Below are 18,772 nucleotides of genomic sequence, written 5' to 3' on the forward strand. Positions count from 1 at the left end.
GGGTCCCTATGGGTCCCTATGGGTATCTCTGGGTCCCTATGGGTCCCTATGGGTCTCTATGGGTCCCTATGGGTCTCTATGGGTGTCTGTGGGTCCCCGTGGCGTGTGTGTGGGTCCCTATGGGTCCCTATGGGGTGTCTGTGGGTCCCTATGGGTCTCTATGGGTCCCTGCGGGGTATCTATGGGTCCCTATGGGTCTCTATGGGGTGTCTATGGGTCCCTATGGGTCTCTATGGGGTCCCTATGGGGTATCTATGGGTCCCTATGGGTCCCCGTGGGGTGTCTATGGGTCCCTATGGGTCCCTATGGGGTGTGTGTGGGTCACTCTGGGTCCCTATGGCGTATCTGTGGGTCCTATGGGTCCCCGTGGGGTATCTATGGGTCCCTATGGGTCCCCGTGGGGTGTCTATGGGTCCCTATGGGTCCCTATGGGGTGTGTGTGGGTCACTCTGGGTCCCTATGGCGTATCTGTGGGTCCCTATGGGTCCCCATGGGGTATCTATGGGTCCCATGGGGTGTCCGTGGGTCCCCGTGGGGTGTCCGTGGGTCCCTATGGGTCTCTATGGGGTCTCTATAGGTCTCTATGGGGTATCTATGGGTCCCCATGGGGTATCTATGGGTCCCTGTGGGGTGTCCGTGGGTCCCTATGGGTCTCTATGGGTCTCTATGGGGTGTCTATGGGTCCCTATGGGGTCTCTATGGGTCCCTATGGGTCCCTATGGGGTATCTATGGGTCTCTATGGGTCTCTATGGGGTGTCTATGGGTCCCCATGGGGTCTCTATGGGTCCTATGGGGTATCTATGGGTCCCTATGGGGTATCTGTGGGTCCCCGTGGGTCCCCGTGGCTCCCCGCGGGTCGCTCACCCTCTCGGAAGCTCCGGGCGTCGAACGCCTGCACCAGCTGCGCCCCCTGCAGGGCCCCCCCGGCCCCCCCGCCGCGCCACTGCAGCCCCTCCCCCCCCTCCCCCCCCTCCCCCTCCCCCTCCCCCTCCCCCCCCTCCCCCCCCAGCGCCGCCCCCTCCTGCGCAGGAACAGCCCGCGGGGGGCGCTGCCCAGCAGGACCCCTCCCCCCAGCGCCCCCAGCAGGCGCCGCAGCGCGGGGGGGGGGGGAGGGGCGCGGGGGCGGGGGGGGGGAGGGGCCGCAGCAGCAGGCGGGGGAGGGGCGGCGGGCGGGCCGCCGGGGGCGGGGCTGGCCGCCCTCCAATAGGAACTCGCCGGGGGGCAGGCGGCCCTGCCAGCACAGCGCCCCCCACAGGAACAGCCGCAGCTGCAGCGCCGCCCCGCCTGGGGGGGAGGGGGGGTCAGGGGGACACGGCCACATGGGGGAGGGGTCGGGGGAGGGGTCGGGGGGAGGGGCCGGGGAGGGGTCAGAGGACACGGCCACGAGGGGGAGGGGGCAGGGGGAGGGGTCATGGGGAGGGGTCGGGGGAGGGGTCGGGGGAACACGCCCACAAGGGGGAGGGGTGGGGGGAGGGGCCGGGGGGAGGGGCCGGGGGGAGGGGCCGGGGGGAGGGGCCGGGGGGAGGGGCCGGGGGAGGGGTCATGGGGACACGCCCACAAGGGGGAGGGGTCGGGGTCAGGGGGAGGGGCCGGGGGACACGCCCACAAGGGGGAGGGGTCAGGGGGAGGGGTCAGAGGACACGCCCAGAAAGGGGAGGGGTCGGGGCGAGGGGTCAGAGGACACGCCCACAAGGGGGAGGGGCCGGGGGAGGGGCCAGGGGACACGCCCAGAAAGTGGAGGGGTCGGGGGGAGGGGGTCAGAGGACACGCCCACAAGGGGGAGGGGCCGGGGAAGGGGTCAGGGGGAGGGGTCGGGGGACACGCCCAGAAAGGGGAGGGGTCAGAGGACACGCCCACAAGGGGGAGGGGTCAGGGGAAGGGGTCGGGGGACAGGCCCACAAGGGGGAGGGGGAGGGGTGGGACACGCCCACAAGGGGGAGGGATCAGGGGGAGGGGTCGGGGGGAGGGGTCAGGGTAGGACATGCCCAGAAAGGGGAGGGGTCAGAGGACACGCCCATAAATGGGAGGGGCCATAGAATGGGACACGGCCAGAAAGGGGATGGGCCAGGGGGAGGGGCCACGGTGGGACACGCCCAGAAAGGGGAGGGGTCAGAGGACACGCCCACAAGAGGGGGGTCGGGGGGAGGGGTCGGGGGGACACGCCCACAAGGGGGAGGGGTCGGGGTGGGACACGCCCAGAAATGGGAGGGGACAGGGGTAGGACACGCCCACAAGGGGGAGGGGTCGAGGGGAGGGGTCATAGAATGGGACACGCCCACAAAGGGGGGGTCAGAGGACACGCCCACAAGGGGGAGGAGTCAGGGGGAGGGGTCAGGGTGGACACGCCCATAAAGGGGAGGGGCTTCTGGCCGGGGGAGGGGAAGGGGCGGAGCCTGGAGGGGGCGGGGCTTACCTTCCGGCGGGGGGAGTGGCTCGGCGCTGTCAATCACCACCTGCAGACGTGGGGGGGCGGGGGGCGGGGCCTCGCCTGGGGGCGGGGTCAGCGCTCAGGCCACGCCCCCCCGGCTGACCCCCCCCCCCCCCCGTGACCCTTGACCCCAACACCACCCCACCCCACCCCCCACTTACCGGGTTCTGGCTCCGCCTCCTGCTCAGCGCTGGGGGGCGGGGCCTGGGGGGGCGGGGCCAAACGTGAGGTGGAGCCAAAAACACCCCACAGCCCCGGCCACCCCTTAGCCCCGCCCACCCCTTAGCCACGCCCACCCTCTACATATAGCCTCACCCACCCCACAGCCCCACCCACTACCCTTAGCCCCGCCCACCCCGGAGCCCCGCCCACCCATTAGCCCCATCCACCCCACAGCCCCGCCCACCCCACAGCCCCGCCCATCCATTAGCCCCGCCCATCCATTAGCCCCACCCACATTTAGCCCCGCCCAGCACTCAGCCCCTCCCACCCATTAGCCCGCCCACCCCACGGCCCCGCCCACCCCATAGCCCCACCCACCCTCTACCCACAGGCCCACCCACCCCCGGCCCCGCCCACTACCATAGCCCCGCCCACACTGTCCTCACCCCATAGCCCCGCCCACCCCACAGCCACGCCCACACTCATAACCCCGCCCACCGCACAGCCCCACCCACCCCATAGCCCCGCCCACCCCTTAGCCCCGCGTACCCCACAGCCACGCCCACACATTAGCCCCACCCACCCTTAGCCCCGCCCACCACTTAGTCCCCCACCCCTTAGCCCCGCCCACCCCGCGGCCCCACCCACCCCTTAGCCCCGCCCACCCCTTAGACCCGCCCACCCCATAGCCCCACCCACTCTCTAACCACAGCCCCGCCCACCCCACAGCCCCGCCCCCTCGCAGCCCCGCCCCCCTTAGCTCCTCCCACCCCACGGCCCCGCCCACCCCGCAGCCCCACCCTCTACCCATAGCCCCTGCCACACTGTCCTCACCCCATAGCCCCGCCCACCCCTTAGCCCCGCCCACCCCACAGCCCCACCCACCCCATAACCCCGCCCACCCCTTAGCCCCGCCCACCCCACGGCCCCGCCCACCCCTTAGCCCCGCCCCCTCACTCCCTCCCCTCCTCCCCCTCCGCTCCTCCTCCTGCCCGGGCCCCCCCCCGCGCCCTGCGGGGGCGTGCCCGGGGCGGGGCGGCGGGCAGCAGCCGGTAGACGCGGTAGGGCCGCGGCCCGTCGCTGCGGCCCCGCCCGGCAGCTCCTGGAACTCGGGGCTGCGGTTCAGGGCGCAGCGCAGGCGGCACTTCCAGCCCGCCGGGTCCGGGGGGGCGCCGGGGCGCAGCCGCCCCTTGAACTCCGCCCACGCCTGGGGGGGGGGGGGAGGATGGGACACGCCCGCTTGGACACGCCCACCACCCCCCCCGGCCACGCCCTTCCAGGCCCCGCCCACCAGCGGCACAGCGCGGCTCTGGCCCCGCCCACATCCCCACTCCCTCCCCAGGCCCCGCCCACCCCCGGCCCCGCCCCTCAGGCCCCGCCCTCCCAGGCCCCACCTACCCCGGCCCCCGCCCACCTCAGGCCCCGCCCTTCCAGCCCCCCAGGCCCCTCCCTCCCAGGCCCCTCCCACCCCAGGCCCCGCCCACATTCCCACTCCCCTCCTGGCCCCCACCCCTCATAGGCCCCGCCCACTCAAGCACCGCCCTCCCCGGCCCCGCCCATATTCCCGCGCCCCTCCCAGGCCCCGCCCACCCCAGCCCCGCCCACATTCCCACGCCCACCCCCCGGCCCCGCCCACATTCCCACGCCCACCCCCGGCCCTGCCCACTCAAGCCCCGCCCCTCCTCCCAAGCCCCGCCCACCTCGGCCCCCGCCCCATTCCCACGCCCACCCCCGGCCCCGCCCACTCAAGCCCCGCCCCTCCCTCCCAGTCCCCGCCCACCCCAGGCCCCGCCCCCATTCCCAAACCCCCTCCCAGGCCCCGCCCACCCAGGCCCCGCCCCCATTCCCACACCCCTCCCAGGCCCCGCCCCTCCCCGGCCCCGCCCACCCGGGCCCCGCCCTCACCCGGCACAGGGCGCCCCCGGCCCCGCCCCTCCCTCCCAGGCCCCGCCCACATTCCCACTCCCCTCCCAGGCCCCGCCCACCCCCGGCCCCGCCCCTCCCCGCCCCGCCCACTCAAGCCCCGCCCCTCCCTCCCCGGCCCCACCCACCCGGCCCCATCCCATCCCACGCCCCTCTCAGGTCCCGCCCACTCAAGCCCTGCCCCTCCCTCCCAGGCCCCGCCCCCGTTCCCACGCCCCTCTCAGGTCCCGCCCACTCAGCCCCCCAGGCCCCGCCCACCCAGGCCCCGCCCCCATTCCCACGCCCCTCCCCTGCCCCGCCCACCCAGGCCCTGCCCTCCCCCAGCACAGGGCAGCTCCAGCCCCGCCCCTCCCTCCCAGGCCCCGCCCCCATTCCCACGCCCCTCCCCGGCCCCGCCCACTCAAGCCCCGCCCCTCCCTCCCAGGCCCCGCCCACCCGGGCCCCGCCCTCACCCGGCACAGGGCGGCCCCGGCCCCGCCCACTCAAGCCCCGCCCCTCCCTCCCAGGCCCCGCCCACTCCAGCCCCCTCCCCATTCCCATGCCCCTCTCTGGTCCCGCCCACTCAAGCCCTGCCCCTCCCTCCCAGGCCCTGCCCCCATTCCCACGCCCCTCCCCGGCCCCGCCTACTCGGGCCCCGCCCCTCCCCGGCCCCGCCCACCCGGCCCCGCCCTCACCCGGCACAGGGCTGCCCCGGCCCCGCCCACTCAGGCCCCGCCCCTCCCTCCCCGGCCCCGCCCACCCGGCCCCGCCCTCACCCGGCACAGGGCGGCCCCGCGCCGCCCGCGGCCCCGCCGCGCCCCGCCCGCGCCCAGGGCACCCGCAGCGCCCGCCGCTCGGGGTCGTCCCACTGCAGCCCCGGGAAGCGGCCGCTCTGCAGCTGGGCCAGCAGCCAGGGCCGCAGCCGCCGCGGCCGCGAGCCCGCCATGGACCTGCACAGACAGACAGACATGGGAGCCCGCCATGGACCTGCGCGGACAGACACACAGACATGGGACATGGGACATGGGAGCCCGCCATGGACCTGCGCGGAGGGACAGACAGACACACAGACATGGGAGCCCGCCATGGACCTGCGCAGACAGACAGACAGACACACAGACATGGGAGCCCGCCATGGACCTGCATGGACAGACAGACATGGGAGCCCGCCATGGACCTGCGCGGACAGACAGACAGACATGGGAGCCCGCCATGGACCTGCGCGGAGGGACAGACAGACGGACATGGGACATGGGAGCCCGCCATGGACCTGCGCGGAGGGACAGACAGACAGACAGACAGACGGACATGGGAGCCCGCCATGGACCTGCGCGGACAGACAGACAGACATGGGAGCCCGCCATGGACCTCCGCGGACAGACAGACACACAGACAGACGGACATGGGAGCCCGCCATGGACCTGCACAGACAGACAGACGGACATGGGAGCCCGCCATGGACCTGCACAGACAGACAGACGGACATGGGACATGGGAGCCCGCCACGGAGCTGGGACGGATGGACACACAGACAGACAGACATGGGAACCCTCCATGGACTTGGGACAGACAGACAGACAGACAGACACGGGACGGGGGAACCCGCCATGGGACCGGGGACGGACAGACAGACAGACCTGGGGACATGGGAAGCGGGCATGGGCTGGACAGACGGACACACAGACATGGGGACGCGGGGACAGGGGGACGGGGGGACAGGGGGACGGAGGGACGGGGGGACGTGGGGACAGGGGGACGGGGGGACAGACGGACCCGGGACACACGGACACCCCTCCCCCCTCACCTCCTTTCGCCGCCGCCGCCGCCGCTTCCTCGAAATCACGTGACGCCGCCGAGCCCCGCCCCTCGGCGCGCGGGGACACGCGAGGCCCCGCCCACTGCGGAGGGGGCGTGGTGGGGGGCGTGGTCAGCGGGGTGCGTGGTCAGAGCGGGGGCGTGGTCAGCGGGGGCGTGGTCAGAGCGGGGGGGCGTGGTCAGCGGCGGCGGCTCTTCCGGGGTGTGGAGACCCATAGGGACCCATAAGTGACCCCAAGGGCCCCATAGGGACCCATAAGTGACCCCAGGAGCCCCATAGGGACCCATAAGTGACCCCCAAGTGCCCCATAGGGACCCATAAGTGACCCCAAGGGCCCCATAGGGACCCATAAGTGACCCCCAAGTGCCCCATAGGGACCCATAAGTGACCCCAAGTGCCCCATAGGGACCCATAAGTGACCCCAAGGGCCCCATAGGGACCCATAAGTGACCCCAAGTGCCCCATAGGGACCCATAAGTGACCCCCTGGTGCCCCATAGGGACCCATAAGTGACCCCCAAGTGCCCCATAGGGACCCATAAGTGACCCCCAAGTGCCCCATAGGGACCCATAAGTGACCCCAAGGGCCCCATAGGGACCCATAAGTGACCCCAAGAGCCCCATAGGGACCCATAAGTGACCCCAAGGGCCCCATAGGGACCCATAAGTGACCCCCTGGTGCCCCATAGGGACCCATAAGTGACCCCCAAGTGCCCCATAGGGACCCATAAGTGACCCCCTGGTGCCCCATAGGGACCCATAAGTGACCCCAAGAGCCCCATAGGGACCCATAAGTGACCCCCAGGTGCCCCATAGGGACCCATAAGTGACCCCAAGAGCCCCATAGGGACCCATAAGTGACCCCAAGTGCCCCATAGGGACCCATAAGTGACCCCAAGAGCCCCATAGGGACCCATAAGTGACCCCCTGGTGCCCCATAGGGACCCATAAGTGACCCCGAAGTGCCCCATAGGGACCCCACACGTCCCCCCGGGACCCCAGACACAGGAGGGACCCAGGAGTTCGGGTGCCCCTCCCCGCCCCCCCCCCAAGAAAAGGGACCCAGGCGTCCGGCCAAGCTCCATCACTTTATTACCCCCCCAACAAGGGTGTCCAGGAGGGACCCAGGCGTCCGGGAGGGGACCCAGGCGTCCGGGGAGATCTGGTGTCCAGGAGGGACCCAGGCGTCCGGGGGGGGACCCAGGCGTCCGGCTCAGCTTGCGGGGGGCAGGGCGAGGCGGGCGGGGTCGTAATAGTTGGGGGTCAGCAGGGGCTCCCCCCGGCTCTCCCGCTCCCGCACCCGAAGCTCCGCCTCCCGCCGCGCCCATTGCTGCAGCCTGGGGGGGCACGGGGGGGTCAGGGACCCAGGCGTCCGGGAGGGACCCAGGCGTCCGGGGCTGAGACCCCCCCAACCCCCCCAACCAACCTGGGAAGCCCCATAAGTGCAGGGACCCAGGCGTCTGGGAGGGGACCCAGGCATCCGGGAGGAGACCCAGGCGTCCGGGGCTGAGATCCCCCCAACCCCCCCAAACAACCTAGGAAGCCCCATAAGTGCAGGGACCCAGGCGTCCGGGAGGGACCCAGGCAACCGGGGCTGAACCCCCCCCCCAACCCCCCCAAACAACCTGGGAAGCCCCATAAGCGCAGGGACCCAGGTGTCCGGGAGGGACCCAGGCGTCCGGGGCTGAGACCCCCCCCAACCCCCCTAAACAACCTGGGAAGCCCCATAAGTGCAGGGACCCAGGCGTCCGGGAGGGGACCCAGGCGTCCGGGAGGGACCCAGGCGTCCGGGGCTGAGACCCCCCCAACCCCCCTAAATAATCTGGGAAGCCCCATAAGTGCAGGGACCCAGGCGCCCGGGAGGGACCCAGGCGTCCGGGGCTGAGACCCCCCCCAAACAACCTGGGAAGCCCCATAAGTGCAGGGACCCAGGCGTCCGGGAGGGGACCCAGGCGTCCGGGGCTGAGACTCCCCCCCCCCCCCCAACCCCCCAAAACCCCGAACTCCTGGGTCCCCAAAAACCCCCAGTGTTCCCATCAACCCCGAACTCCTGGGTCCTTCCCGAACTCCTGGGTCCCCTCCCAAACTCCTGTGTCCCCGAACTCCTGGGTCCCCTCCCGAACTCCTGGGTCCCTCCTGAACTCCTGGGTCCCCCGAACTCCTGGGTCCCCCCGAACTCCTGGGTCCTCCCGAACTCCTGGGTCCCCCCCGAACTCCTGGGTCCCCTCCCAAACTCCTGGGTCCCCCCGAACTCCTGGGTCCCCCCCGAACTCCTGGGTCCCCCAAACTCCTGGGTCCCCCCGAACTCCTGGGTCCCCCCCGAACTCCTGGGTCCCCCAAACTCCTGGGTCCCCCCCGAACTCCTGGGTCCCCTCCCGAACTCCTGGGTCCCCCCGAACTCCTGGGTCCCCCCCGAACTCCTGGGTCCCCCCAAACTCCTGGGTCCCCCCCGAACTCCTGGGTCCCCTCCCGAACTCCTGGGTCCCCCCGAACTCCTGGGTCCCCCCGAACTCCCGTGCCCCCCGGACGCCTGGGTCCCCCGGACGCCTGGGTCCTCACCCGTAGTCGGGCAGGTAGCGCAGGAACAGGGTCCCCAGGACGATGGTGACCGAGACGCCGGCGAAAAACGCCGCCCGCATGTTGGTGACGTCGGCGCCGGGATCCGCCGAGAACCCGTGGAAATCGGGGTTCTGACCCCCCGGACGCCTGGGTCCCCTTGGCCAAGCCCAGGGACCCAGGCGTCCGGGGGGACCCAGGCGTCCGGTTCCCCGTCCGGAGCGCTTTTGTAGCCCCGCCCCCTTGGCCCACAGGCCCCGCCCACCCAGGTGGTGAAGGACCCAGGCGTCCGGGCGGGGGGTGGAGCCGGGCGGCCCTCCCAGTTCATCCCAGTTCATCCCAGTCCCTCCCGCTTCATGCCCACCCCAAGCCCCGCCCACCTTCCCAAGCCCCGCCCCTTCCCAGCCCCCGCCCACTTTCACTAAGCCCCGCCCCTTCCCAGGCTCTGCCCATGCCGAGCCCCGCCCACCCGGACAGGCCCCGCCCCTTCCCAAAGCCACGCCCACCCCAAAGCCCCACCCCACTCTCCCCAAACCCCGCCCACTTCTTCAAGCCCCGCCCACTCCCATAAGCCCCGCCTCTTTACACACCGCCCACCTCAAGCCCCGCCCACGCCCCCACCCGCTTCCACTAAGCCCCGCCCCTTCCCAAGCCCCACCCACTTCTCCAGTCCCCGCCCACTCCTCCAAGCCCCTCCCACCCCAGCCGCCGCCCACTCTCTCCAATCCCCACCCACTCCCCAAGCCCCGCCCACCTAAAGCACCGCCCACTCCCCCAGCCCCGCCCACCCAAAGCCCCGCCCACTCCCCCCGGGCCCGCCCACCCCAGGCCCCGCCCACCCCCGGCCCCGCCCACCCACCCCCGGCCCCGCCCACCCACCTTCCTCTGCGCCGCCGCCATCGGCTCCTCCTCGTGCGGCTCCGCCCCCAGCGGCGCGGGCGGCAGCGCCACGGCCCCGGCAGCCCCGGCCGAGCGGCCCCGGGTCCCGCGCAGCGCCCCGAGCGCCCGGAACGACCGAAACGCCCCGAACGACCGACCCGGCGCCGCCATCGCCCCGCCGGATCTGCCGCCCCGCCGCTTCCGGCCCGCCGCCCACCGCCCTCCCCGCGCTCCCATTGGCCTCGCCGCCCGCCAGTCATGCCGCTGGGCTTTCTCATTGGCCGGCGCGCCGCGAGAGGGCGGGGCTGGAGATGGGGGGGGCTTTTCCCGCCTCCTCCGCCGCGCAGCCAATCGAAGAGCAGGGAGACGGCGGCGCCCGCCCCGCTGCGTTGCCATTGGCAGAGCCGCCCGCCCGTCATCCCGCTAAGCTTTCTCATTGGCCGGTGTCCCCTGAAGGGGCGGGGCTGGAGATGAGGGGTGGGGGGAGACTTTTCCCGCCTCCTCCGCCGCGCAGCCAATCGAAGAGCAGCAAAACGGCGGCGCCCGCCCCCGCCGCGCTTCCATTGGTAGCGCCGCCCGCCCGTCATGCCGATCGGCTTTCTCATTGGTCGGCGCCCATCCCGTCCGTCCCATTGCTCTCCCAGCCCCTCCCATTCCCTCCCAGCCAATCAGAACCCGCTCTCCCCCGAGGCCCCGCCCCTTCCCTCCCCTCAGCCCCGCCCCTTCTCTGCACTCTCCGCCCAATCAGAAAAGCGGGCGGGCAGAGGCGGCCAATGGGAACGCGCCGGGGGGGCGTGGCCGGGCGCGCGACGGGGGGGCGTGGCCGGGAGCGGAGCGGCGGCGCCATTTTGGCGCTGGGGGAAGCGGCGGCCGGAGCGATCGGGAAAGGTCGGACTGGGATGGACTGGGGGGAACTGGGAGGGACTGGGGGGAAATGGGAGGGAAATAGGAGGGACTGGGAGGGACTGGGGGGAAATGGGAGGGAAATGGGAAGGACTGGCGGCAACTGGGGGGGACTGGGAGGGGATTGGGATGAACTGGGAGGGACTGGGATGGACTGGGAGAGAAACTGGTTTAAACTGGGAGGGACTAGGAGGAAATGGGGGGGACTGGGAGGACCTGGGAAGGACTGGGGGCAACTGGGAGGGGATTGGGATGAACTGGGAGGGAACTGGGAGGGACTGGGAGAGAACTGGGAGGGACTGGGAGAGAACTGGGAGGGACTGGAAGGGAACTGGGAGCGACTGGGATGAACTGGGAAGGGACTGGTTTGAACTGGGAGGCACTGGGGGAAACTGGGAAGGGACTGGGGGGAACTGGGAGGAAACTGGGAGCACTGGGAAGGGACTGGGAGGCGAACTGGTTTAAACTGGGAGGGACTGGGATGAACTGGGAGGGGTGGGGGGCGGGGCCTGGCGGGGGCGTGGGGTCACGTGGGTGGGGCCCAGTGACCCCCAGTTCGTCCCAGTTCCGTCCCAGTTCCGTCCCAGTAGCTCCCAGTCACTCATCCCAGTTCATCCCAGCAACCCCCAGTAACTCCCAGTCACTCATCCCAGTTCATCCCAGTTCATCCTATTTAGTCCCAGTGCCTCCCAGTTGCCTCCCAGTTCATCCCAGTTCATCCCAGTTCCCTCCCACTTCGTCCCAGTAACTCCCAGTAGCCCCCAGTAACTCATTCCCATTGATCCCAGTAATTCCTAGTTCATCCCAATAATTCCCAGTTCATCCCAGTTCTCTCCCAGTCCCCCCAGTTCATCCCAGTTCCCTCCCAGTTCATCCCAGTTCCCTTCCAGTCCCCCCCAGTTCATCCCAGTTCCCTCCCAGTTCATCCCAGTTCCCTGCCAGTTCATCCCAGTTCCTTCCCAGTTGTCTCCCAGTTCATCCCAATCCATCCCAATCTCTTCCAGTTCATCCCAGTCCCCCCCAGTTCATCCCAGTTCCTTCCCAGTTCATCCCAGTTCCTTCCCAGTTCCCTCCCAGTTCATCCCAGTTCCTTCCCAGTTCCCTCCCAGTTCATCCCAATCCATCCCAGTCTCTTCCAGTTCATCCCAGTCCCCCCAGTTCATCTCAGTTCTCTCCCAGTCCCCCCAGTTCATCTCAGTTCCCTCCCAGTTCATCCCAGTCTTTCCCAGTTCCCTCCCAGTTCATCTCAGTTCCTTCCCAGTTCTTTCCCAGTTCATCCCAATCCATTCCAGTCTCTCCCAGTTCATCCCAGTCCCCCCCAGTTCATCCCAGTTCCCTCCCAGTCCCCCCCAGTTCATCCCAGTTCCTTTCCAGTTTCCCCCCAGTTCATCCCAATCCATCCCACTTCCCTCCCAGTCTCCCCCAGTTCATCCCAGTTCCCTCCCAGTCCCTCTCAGTTCATCTCAATCCATCCCAATCCCCCCCAGTTCATCCCAGTTCATCCCAATCCATCCCAGTCTCTCCCAGTTCATCCCAGTTTCTTCTCAGCTCCTCCCAGTTCATTCCAGTCCATCCCAGTTCATCCCAGTTCCCTACCAGTTTTCTCCCAGTTCACCTCAGTCTTTCCCAGTTCCTCCCAGTTCCCTCGCAGTTCCCTCCCAGTTCCTCCCAGTTCCCTCCCAGTTCATCTCAGTTCCTTCCCAGTTCCCTTCCAGTCTCCCCCAGTTCATCCCAGTCCCCCCAGTAACCCCCACCCCCCCGTCTCTCCCAGTTCCCGCGGTGCGGCCGCCCCTCCCCCGCCATGGACTACGAGCGCAGGTGCGGGGGAGGGGCCGGGGGACCCCGAACTGGGGGAGGGGACATTGGGGACCCCCAAATTGGGGGAGGGGACATTGGGGACCCCCAAAACTGGGGGTTATTGGGGACATTGGGGACCCATTTGGGGACCTTATTGGGGGGGGGAGGGGACATTGGGGACCCCCAAATTGGGGGAGGGGACATTCGGGACCCATTTGGGGACCTTATTGGGGGGGGGGAGGGGACATTGGGGACCCCCCAAGAATTGGGGGAGGGGACATTGGGGACCCATTTGGGGACCTTATTGGGGGGGGGGAGGGGACATTGGGAACCCCCCAAGAATTAGGGGAGGGGACATTGGGGACCCCCCAAATTGGGGGAGGGGACATTGGGGACCCCCCAAATTGGGGGAGAGGACATTGGGGACCCCCCAAAAATTGGCGGAGGGGACATTGGGGACCCCCCAAATTGGGGGAGGGGACATTGGGGACCCATTTGGGGATCTTGGGGGGGGGTGGGGACATTGGGGACCCCCAAATTGGGGGAGGGGACATTGGGGACCCCCCCAAATTGGGGGAGGGGACATTGGGGTCCCCCCGCCCTGACCCCTCCCCCACCGCAGGGGGGGTCGCGGGGACCGGACGGGCCGCTATGGGGGAGGGGTCGCCCCCGCCCCCCCCGCCGAGGGGCCCCGCCCCCCCCGCGACCACGACTATCGCGACATGGACTATCGCGCCTACCCCGGCACCCCCGAGCCGCCCCCCGGGTCCCCAACGCAGGTCAGCCCCGGACGCCTGGGTCCCTCCCGGACGCCTGGGTCCCTCCCGGACGCCTGGGTCCCTTCCCGAACGCCTGGGTCCTCTCCCGAACTGTGTCCCCGGAACGCCTGGGTCCCCCCGAACGCCTGGGTCCCCCCGAACTCCTGTGTCCCCTGGACGCCTGGGTCCCTCCCGGACGCCTGGGTCCCCTCGCGAACGCCTGGGTCCTCTCCCGAACTGTGTCCCCCGAACGCCTGGGTCCCCCCGAACTCCTGTGTCCCCTGGACGCCTGGGTCCCCCTGGGCGCCTGGCTCCCTTCCCCGGATGCCTGGGTTCCCCAAACTCTATGTCCCCCTGAACTCCTGGGTCCCCCAAATCTCAGTGTCCCCCCGAATGCCTGGGTCCCCCCGAACTCCTGGGTCCCTCCTGAACTCCTGGGTCCCCCCGAACTCCTGGGTCCCCCAAACCCCAGTGTCCCCCAGACGCCTGGGTCCCTCCCGAACTCCTGGGTCCCCCTGAACTCCTGGGTCCCCCAAACCCCAGTGTCCCCCGAACTCCTGGGTCCCCCCGAACTCCTGGGTCCCCCAAACCGCAGTGTCCCCCGGACTCCTGGGTCCCTCCCGAACTCCTGGGTCCCCCCGAACTCCTGGGTCCCCCAGACCCCAGTGTCCCCCGAACTCCTGGGTCCCCCCGGACGCCTGGGTCCTTTCTCCTGGAGGTTTGCGTTCCTTCCCCGGATGCCTGGGTCCCCCGAACTCCTGTGTCCCCCCGACCTCCTGGGTCCCTCCCGAACTCCTGGGTCCCCCCGAACTGCTGGGTCCCCCAAACCCCAGTGTCCCCCGGACTCCTGTGTCCCCCCGAACTCCTGGGTCCCCCAGACCCCAGTGTCCCCCGGACGCCTGGGTCCCTCCCGAACTCCTGGGTCCCCCAAACCCCAGTGTCCCCCGGACTCCTGGGTCCCCCCGAACTCCTGGGTCCCCCAAACCCCAGTCTCCCCCGAACTCCTGGGTCCCCCAAACCTCAGTGTCCCCCGGACTCCTGGGTCCCCCAAACCTCAGTGTCCCCCGGACTCCAGTGTTCCCCGGACTCCTGGGTCCCCCCGGACTCCTGGGTCCCCCAAACCCCAGTGTCCCCTGGACTCCTGGGTTCCCCCGGACGCCTGGGTCCCCCAAACCCCAGTGTCCCTCGAACTCCTGGGTCCCCCAGAACTCCTGGGTCCCCCTGAACTTCTGGGTCCCCCAAAGCGCAGTGTCCCCCGGACTCCTGGGTCCCTCCCGAACTCCTGGATCCCCCCAAACTCCTGGGTCCCCCAAACCCCAGTGTCCCCCGGACTCCTGGGTCCCCCCGGACGCCTGGGTCCCCCAAACCCCAGTATCCCCCGAACTCCTGGGTCCCCCCGAACTCCTGGGTCCCCCAAACCGCAGTGTCCCCTGGACTCCTGGGTCCCTCCCGAACTCCTGGGTCCTCCCGAACTCCTGGGTCCCCCAAACCCCAGTGTCCCCCGAACTCCTGTGTCCCCCGGACTCCTGGGTCCCTCCGAACTCCAGGGTCCCCCAAACCCCGGTGTCCCCCGAACTCCTGGGTCCCCCAAATCTCAGTGTCCCCCTGAACTCCTGGGTCCCCCAAACCTCAGTGTCCCCCGGACTCCTGGGTCCCCCCGGACGCCTGGGTCCCCCAAACCCCGGTGTCCCCCAAACTCCTGGGTCCCCCCGGACGCCTGGGTCCCCCAAACCCCGGTGTCCCCCGAACTCCTGGGTCCCCCAAACCCCAGTGTCCCCCGAACTCCTGGGTCCCCCCGGACTCCTGTGTCCCCCAAACCCCAGTGTCCCCCGGACTCCTGGGTCCCTCCCGAACTCCTGGGTCCCCCAAACCCCGGTGTCCCCCGAACTCCTGGGTCCCCCAAATCTCAGTGTCCCCCCGAACTCCTGCGTCCCCCAAACCTCAGTGTCCCCCGAACTCCTGTGCCCCCCCGGACTCCTGGGTCCCCCAAACCTCAGTGTCCCCCGCACTCCTGGGTCCCCCCGGACGCCTGGGTCCCCCAGAACTTCTGGGTCCCCCTGAACTTCTGGGTCCCCCAAACCGCAGTGTCCCCCGGACTCCTGGGTCCCTCCCGAACTCCTGGGTCCCCCCGAACTCCTGGGTCCCCCAAACCCCAGTGTCCCCCGGACTCCTGGGTTCCCCCGGACGCCTGGGTCCCCCCGGACGCCTGGGTCCCCCCGAACTCCTGGGTCCCCCAAGCCCCAGTGTCCCCCGGACTCCTGGGTCCCCCCGGACGCCTGGGTCCCCCAGACCCCAGTGTCCCCCGGACTCCTGGGTCCCCCCGGACTCCTGGGTCCCCCCGGACGCCTGGGTCCCCCCGGACGCCTGGGTCCCGCAGCGCTGCCGTGTCCCGCAGGGCTCTCTGGAGGCGCCGTCCCCGCCCCGTCCGCGGGGGCCGGTGCCGGCGCTGCCGTTCGGCGCCGACGGCGATTACCGCGACCAGGATTACCGGCCCGAGCCGCCCGAGGACGAGCCGCGCGCCAGCACCATCGTCATGCTGCGCATGCTGCCGCAGGCGGCCGCCGAGAGCGACGTGAGACGCCTTCGGGGCCAAAAACCGCCGTTTCGGGCCAAAAAACGCCACTTCGGGGCAAAAAAACGCCATTTTTGGGCCCCAAAACCCCCGGGTTCAGCCCCAAAACCCCCAAGTTTGGGCCCCAAAAACCCCCATTTTAGGCCTCAAATCCCCCAGTTTCAGGCCCCAAACTCCCCAAATTTAGGCCCCAAACTCCACAGTTTTAGGCCACAAACTCCCAAATTTTAGACCCTGAAAACTCCAAATTTAGAGCCCAAACCCCCCAATTTTAGACCTGAAACCCCCCAATTTCTGAGCCCCAAAACCCCAATTTTAGACCCTGAAAATCTCAAGTTTGGGCCCCAAAAACCCCTATTTTAGGCCCCAAAACCCCCAAATTTAGATCTCCCAAAACCCCAATTTTACACCCCAAAACCCCAAGTTTGGGCCCCAAAACCACCAATTTTAGGTCTCAAATCCCCGATATTAGGCCCCAAACCCCCTAATTTTAGGCCATACACTTCCCAGTTTTAACCCCCAAACCTACCAATTTTAAACCCCAAAACCCCCAATTTTAGGCCCCAAAACCCCCAATTTGAGGCCCCAAAACCCCCAATTTTAGGCCCCAAACCCCCCAATTTTAGACCCCGAAACCCCCAATTTGACACCCCAAAACCCCCAATTTTGGGCCCCAAACCCCCCATTTTAGGCCTGAAATCCCCAATTTTAGCCGCGCCAGCACCATCGTCATGCTGCGCGTGCTGCCGCAGGCGGCCGCCGAGAGCGACGTGAGACGCCTTCGGGGCCAAAACCCGCCGTTCCGGGGCAAAAAACGCCACTTCGGGGCAAAAAAACGCGATTTTTGGGCCCCAAAACCCCCAGGTTCAGCCCCAAAACCCCCAAGTTTGGGCCCCAAAAACCCCCATTTTAGGCCTCAAATCCCCCAGTTTCAGGCCCCAAACTTCCCGAATTTAGGCCCCAAACTCCACAGTTTTAGGCCACAAGCTCCCAAATTTTAGACCCTGAAAACTCCAAATTTAGAGCCCAAACCCCCCAAGTTTGGGCCCCAAAACCCCCAAGTTTGGGCCCCAAAAACCCCAAGTTTGGGCCCCAAAACCCCCAAGTTTGGACCCAAAAACCCCAAGTTTGGACCCAAAACTCCCCATTTTAGGCCCCAACCCCCCCAATTTTAGAGCCGAAACCCCCCAATTTCTGAGCCCCAAAACCCTCAATTTTAGACCCTGAAAATCTCAAGTTTGGGCCCCAAAAACCCCCATTTTAGGCCTCAAATCCCCCAATTTCAGGCCCCAAACTCCACAATTTTAGGCCACAAGCTCCCAAATTTTAGACCCTGAAAACTCCAAATTTAGAGCCCAAACCCCCAAGTTTGGGCCCCAAAAACCCCAAGTTTGGGCCCCAAAAACCCCAAGTTTGGACCCGAACCTCCCCATTTTAGGCCCCAAACCCCCCAATTTTAGACCCGAAACCCCCCAATTTCTGAGCCCAAAACCCCAATTTTAGACCCTGAAAATCTCAAGTTTGGGCCCCAAAAACCCCAATTTTAGGCCCCAAAACCCCCAATTTTAGACCTCCCAAAACCCCAATTTTAGAGCCCAAAAACCCCAAGTTTGGGCCCCAAAACCAGCAATTTTAGGTCTCAAATCCCCGATATTAGGCCCCAAACCCCCCAATTTTAGACCCCAAACCCCCTAATTTTAGGCCCCCAAAACCCCAATTTGAGGCCCCAAAACCCCCAATTTTAGGCCCCAAAACGCCCAATTTTAGACCCCGAAACCCCCAATTTGACACCCCAAAACCCCCAATTTTGGGCCCCAAACCCCCCATTTTAGGCCTGAAATCCCCAATTTTAGCCGCGCCAGCACCATCGTCATGCTGCGCGTGCTGCCGCAGGCGGCCGCCGAGAGCGACGTGAGACGCCTTCGGGGCCAAAAACCGCCGTTTCGGGGCAAAAAACGCCACTTCGGGGCAAAAAAACGCGATTTTTGGGCCCCAAAACCCCCGGGTTCAGCCCCAAAACCCCCAAGTTTGGGCCCCAAAAACCCCCATTTTAGGCCTCAAACTCCACAATTTTAGACCTCAAATTCCACAGTTTTAGGCCACAAGCTCCCAAATTTTAGACCCTGAAAACTCCAAATTTAGAGCCCAAAACCCCCCAAGTTTGGGCCCCAAAAACCCCAAGTTTGGACCCAAACCTCCCCATTTTAGGCCCCAACCCCCCCAATTTTAGAGCCGAAAATCCCCAATTTCTGAGCCCCAAAACCCCAATTTTAGACCCCGAAAATCTCAAGTTTGGGCCCCAAAAACCCCCATTTGAGGCCTCAAAACCCCCAATTTCAGGCCCCAAACTCCACAGTTTTAGGCCACAAACTCCCAAATTTTAGACCCTGAAAACTCCAAATTTAGAGCCCAAAACCCCCAAGTTTGGGCCCCAAAAACCCCAATTTTAGGTCCCCAAAACCCCCAATTTTGGACCCCGAAAACCCCAATTTTACACCCCGAAACCTCCAATTTTAGGCCCCCAAAATCCCCATTTTAGGCCCCAAAACCCCCAAATTTAGACGTCCCAAAACCCCAATTTTACAGCCCCAAAACCCCAAGTTTGGGCCCCAAAACCAGCAATTTTAGGTCTCAAATCCCCGATATTAGGCCCCAAACCCCCTAATTTTAGGCCCCCAAAACCTCAATTTGAGGCCCCAAAACCCCAGTTTTAGGCCCCCAAACCCCCAATTTCAGACCCCAAAACCCCCAATTTTACACTCCAAAACCCCCAATTTTGGGCCCCAAACCCCCCATTTTAGGCCTGAAATCCCCAATTTTAGCCGCGCCAGCACCATCGTCATGCTGCGCGTGCTGCCGCAGGCGGCCGCCGAGAGCGACGTGAGACGCCTTCGGGGCCAAAAACCGCCGTTTCGGGGCAAAAAACGCCACTTCGGGGCAAAAAAACGCCATTTTTGGGCCCCAAAACCCCCAGTTTCAGCCCCAAAACCCCCAAGTTT

At 67.4% G+C, this 18,772-nt stretch overlaps 2 protein-coding genes across 4 annotated transcripts in view; one reads left to right on the forward strand and one right to left on the reverse strand.

Annotated features, from left to right (window-relative positions):
• The window catches only part of NDUFB11 (NADH:ubiquinone oxidoreductase subunit B11), a 54,514-nt gene extending 44,558 nt beyond the window's left edge, over positions 1-9,956 (reverse strand). Inside the window, exons 1-3 of one of the 2 annotated variants that reach the window (XM_065653290.1) lie at positions 9,744-9,956; positions 8,868-8,998; positions 7,509-7,645 (exon numbers count right to left, since the gene is read on the reverse strand). In XM_065653290.1, the coding sequence (XP_065509362.1) occupies positions 7,522-7,645; positions 8,868-8,998; positions 9,744-9,914 (426 nt within the window). In that variant the 5' untranslated portion in view covers positions 9,915-9,956 and the 3' untranslated portion in view covers positions 7,509-7,521. Of the gene's footprint in view, positions 1-7,383; positions 7,646-8,867; positions 8,999-9,743 lie in introns of those variants that run through there. The other variant, XM_065653289.1, reaches the window with a different exon arrangement.
• Positions 9,957-10,565: 609 nt separating this feature from the next.
• The window catches only part of RBM10 (RNA binding motif protein 10), a 43,993-nt gene continuing 35,786 nt past the window's right edge, over positions 10,566-18,772 (forward strand). Inside the window, exons 1-4 of one of the 2 annotated variants that reach the window (XM_065653191.1) lie at positions 10,566-10,631; positions 12,418-12,464; positions 13,066-13,222; positions 15,597-15,773. In XM_065653191.1, the coding sequence (XP_065509263.1) occupies positions 12,448-12,464; positions 13,066-13,222; positions 15,597-15,773 (351 nt within the window). In that variant the 5' untranslated portion in view covers positions 10,566-10,631; positions 12,418-12,447. The other variant, XM_065653192.1, reaches the window with a different exon arrangement.

This window comes from Caloenas nicobarica, chromosome 29, assembly GCF_036013445.1.
Source record: "Caloenas nicobarica isolate bCalNic1 chromosome 29, bCalNic1.hap1, whole genome shotgun sequence".
Classification (NCBI taxonomy): domain Eukaryota; kingdom Metazoa; phylum Chordata; class Aves; order Columbiformes; family Columbidae; genus Caloenas; species Caloenas nicobarica.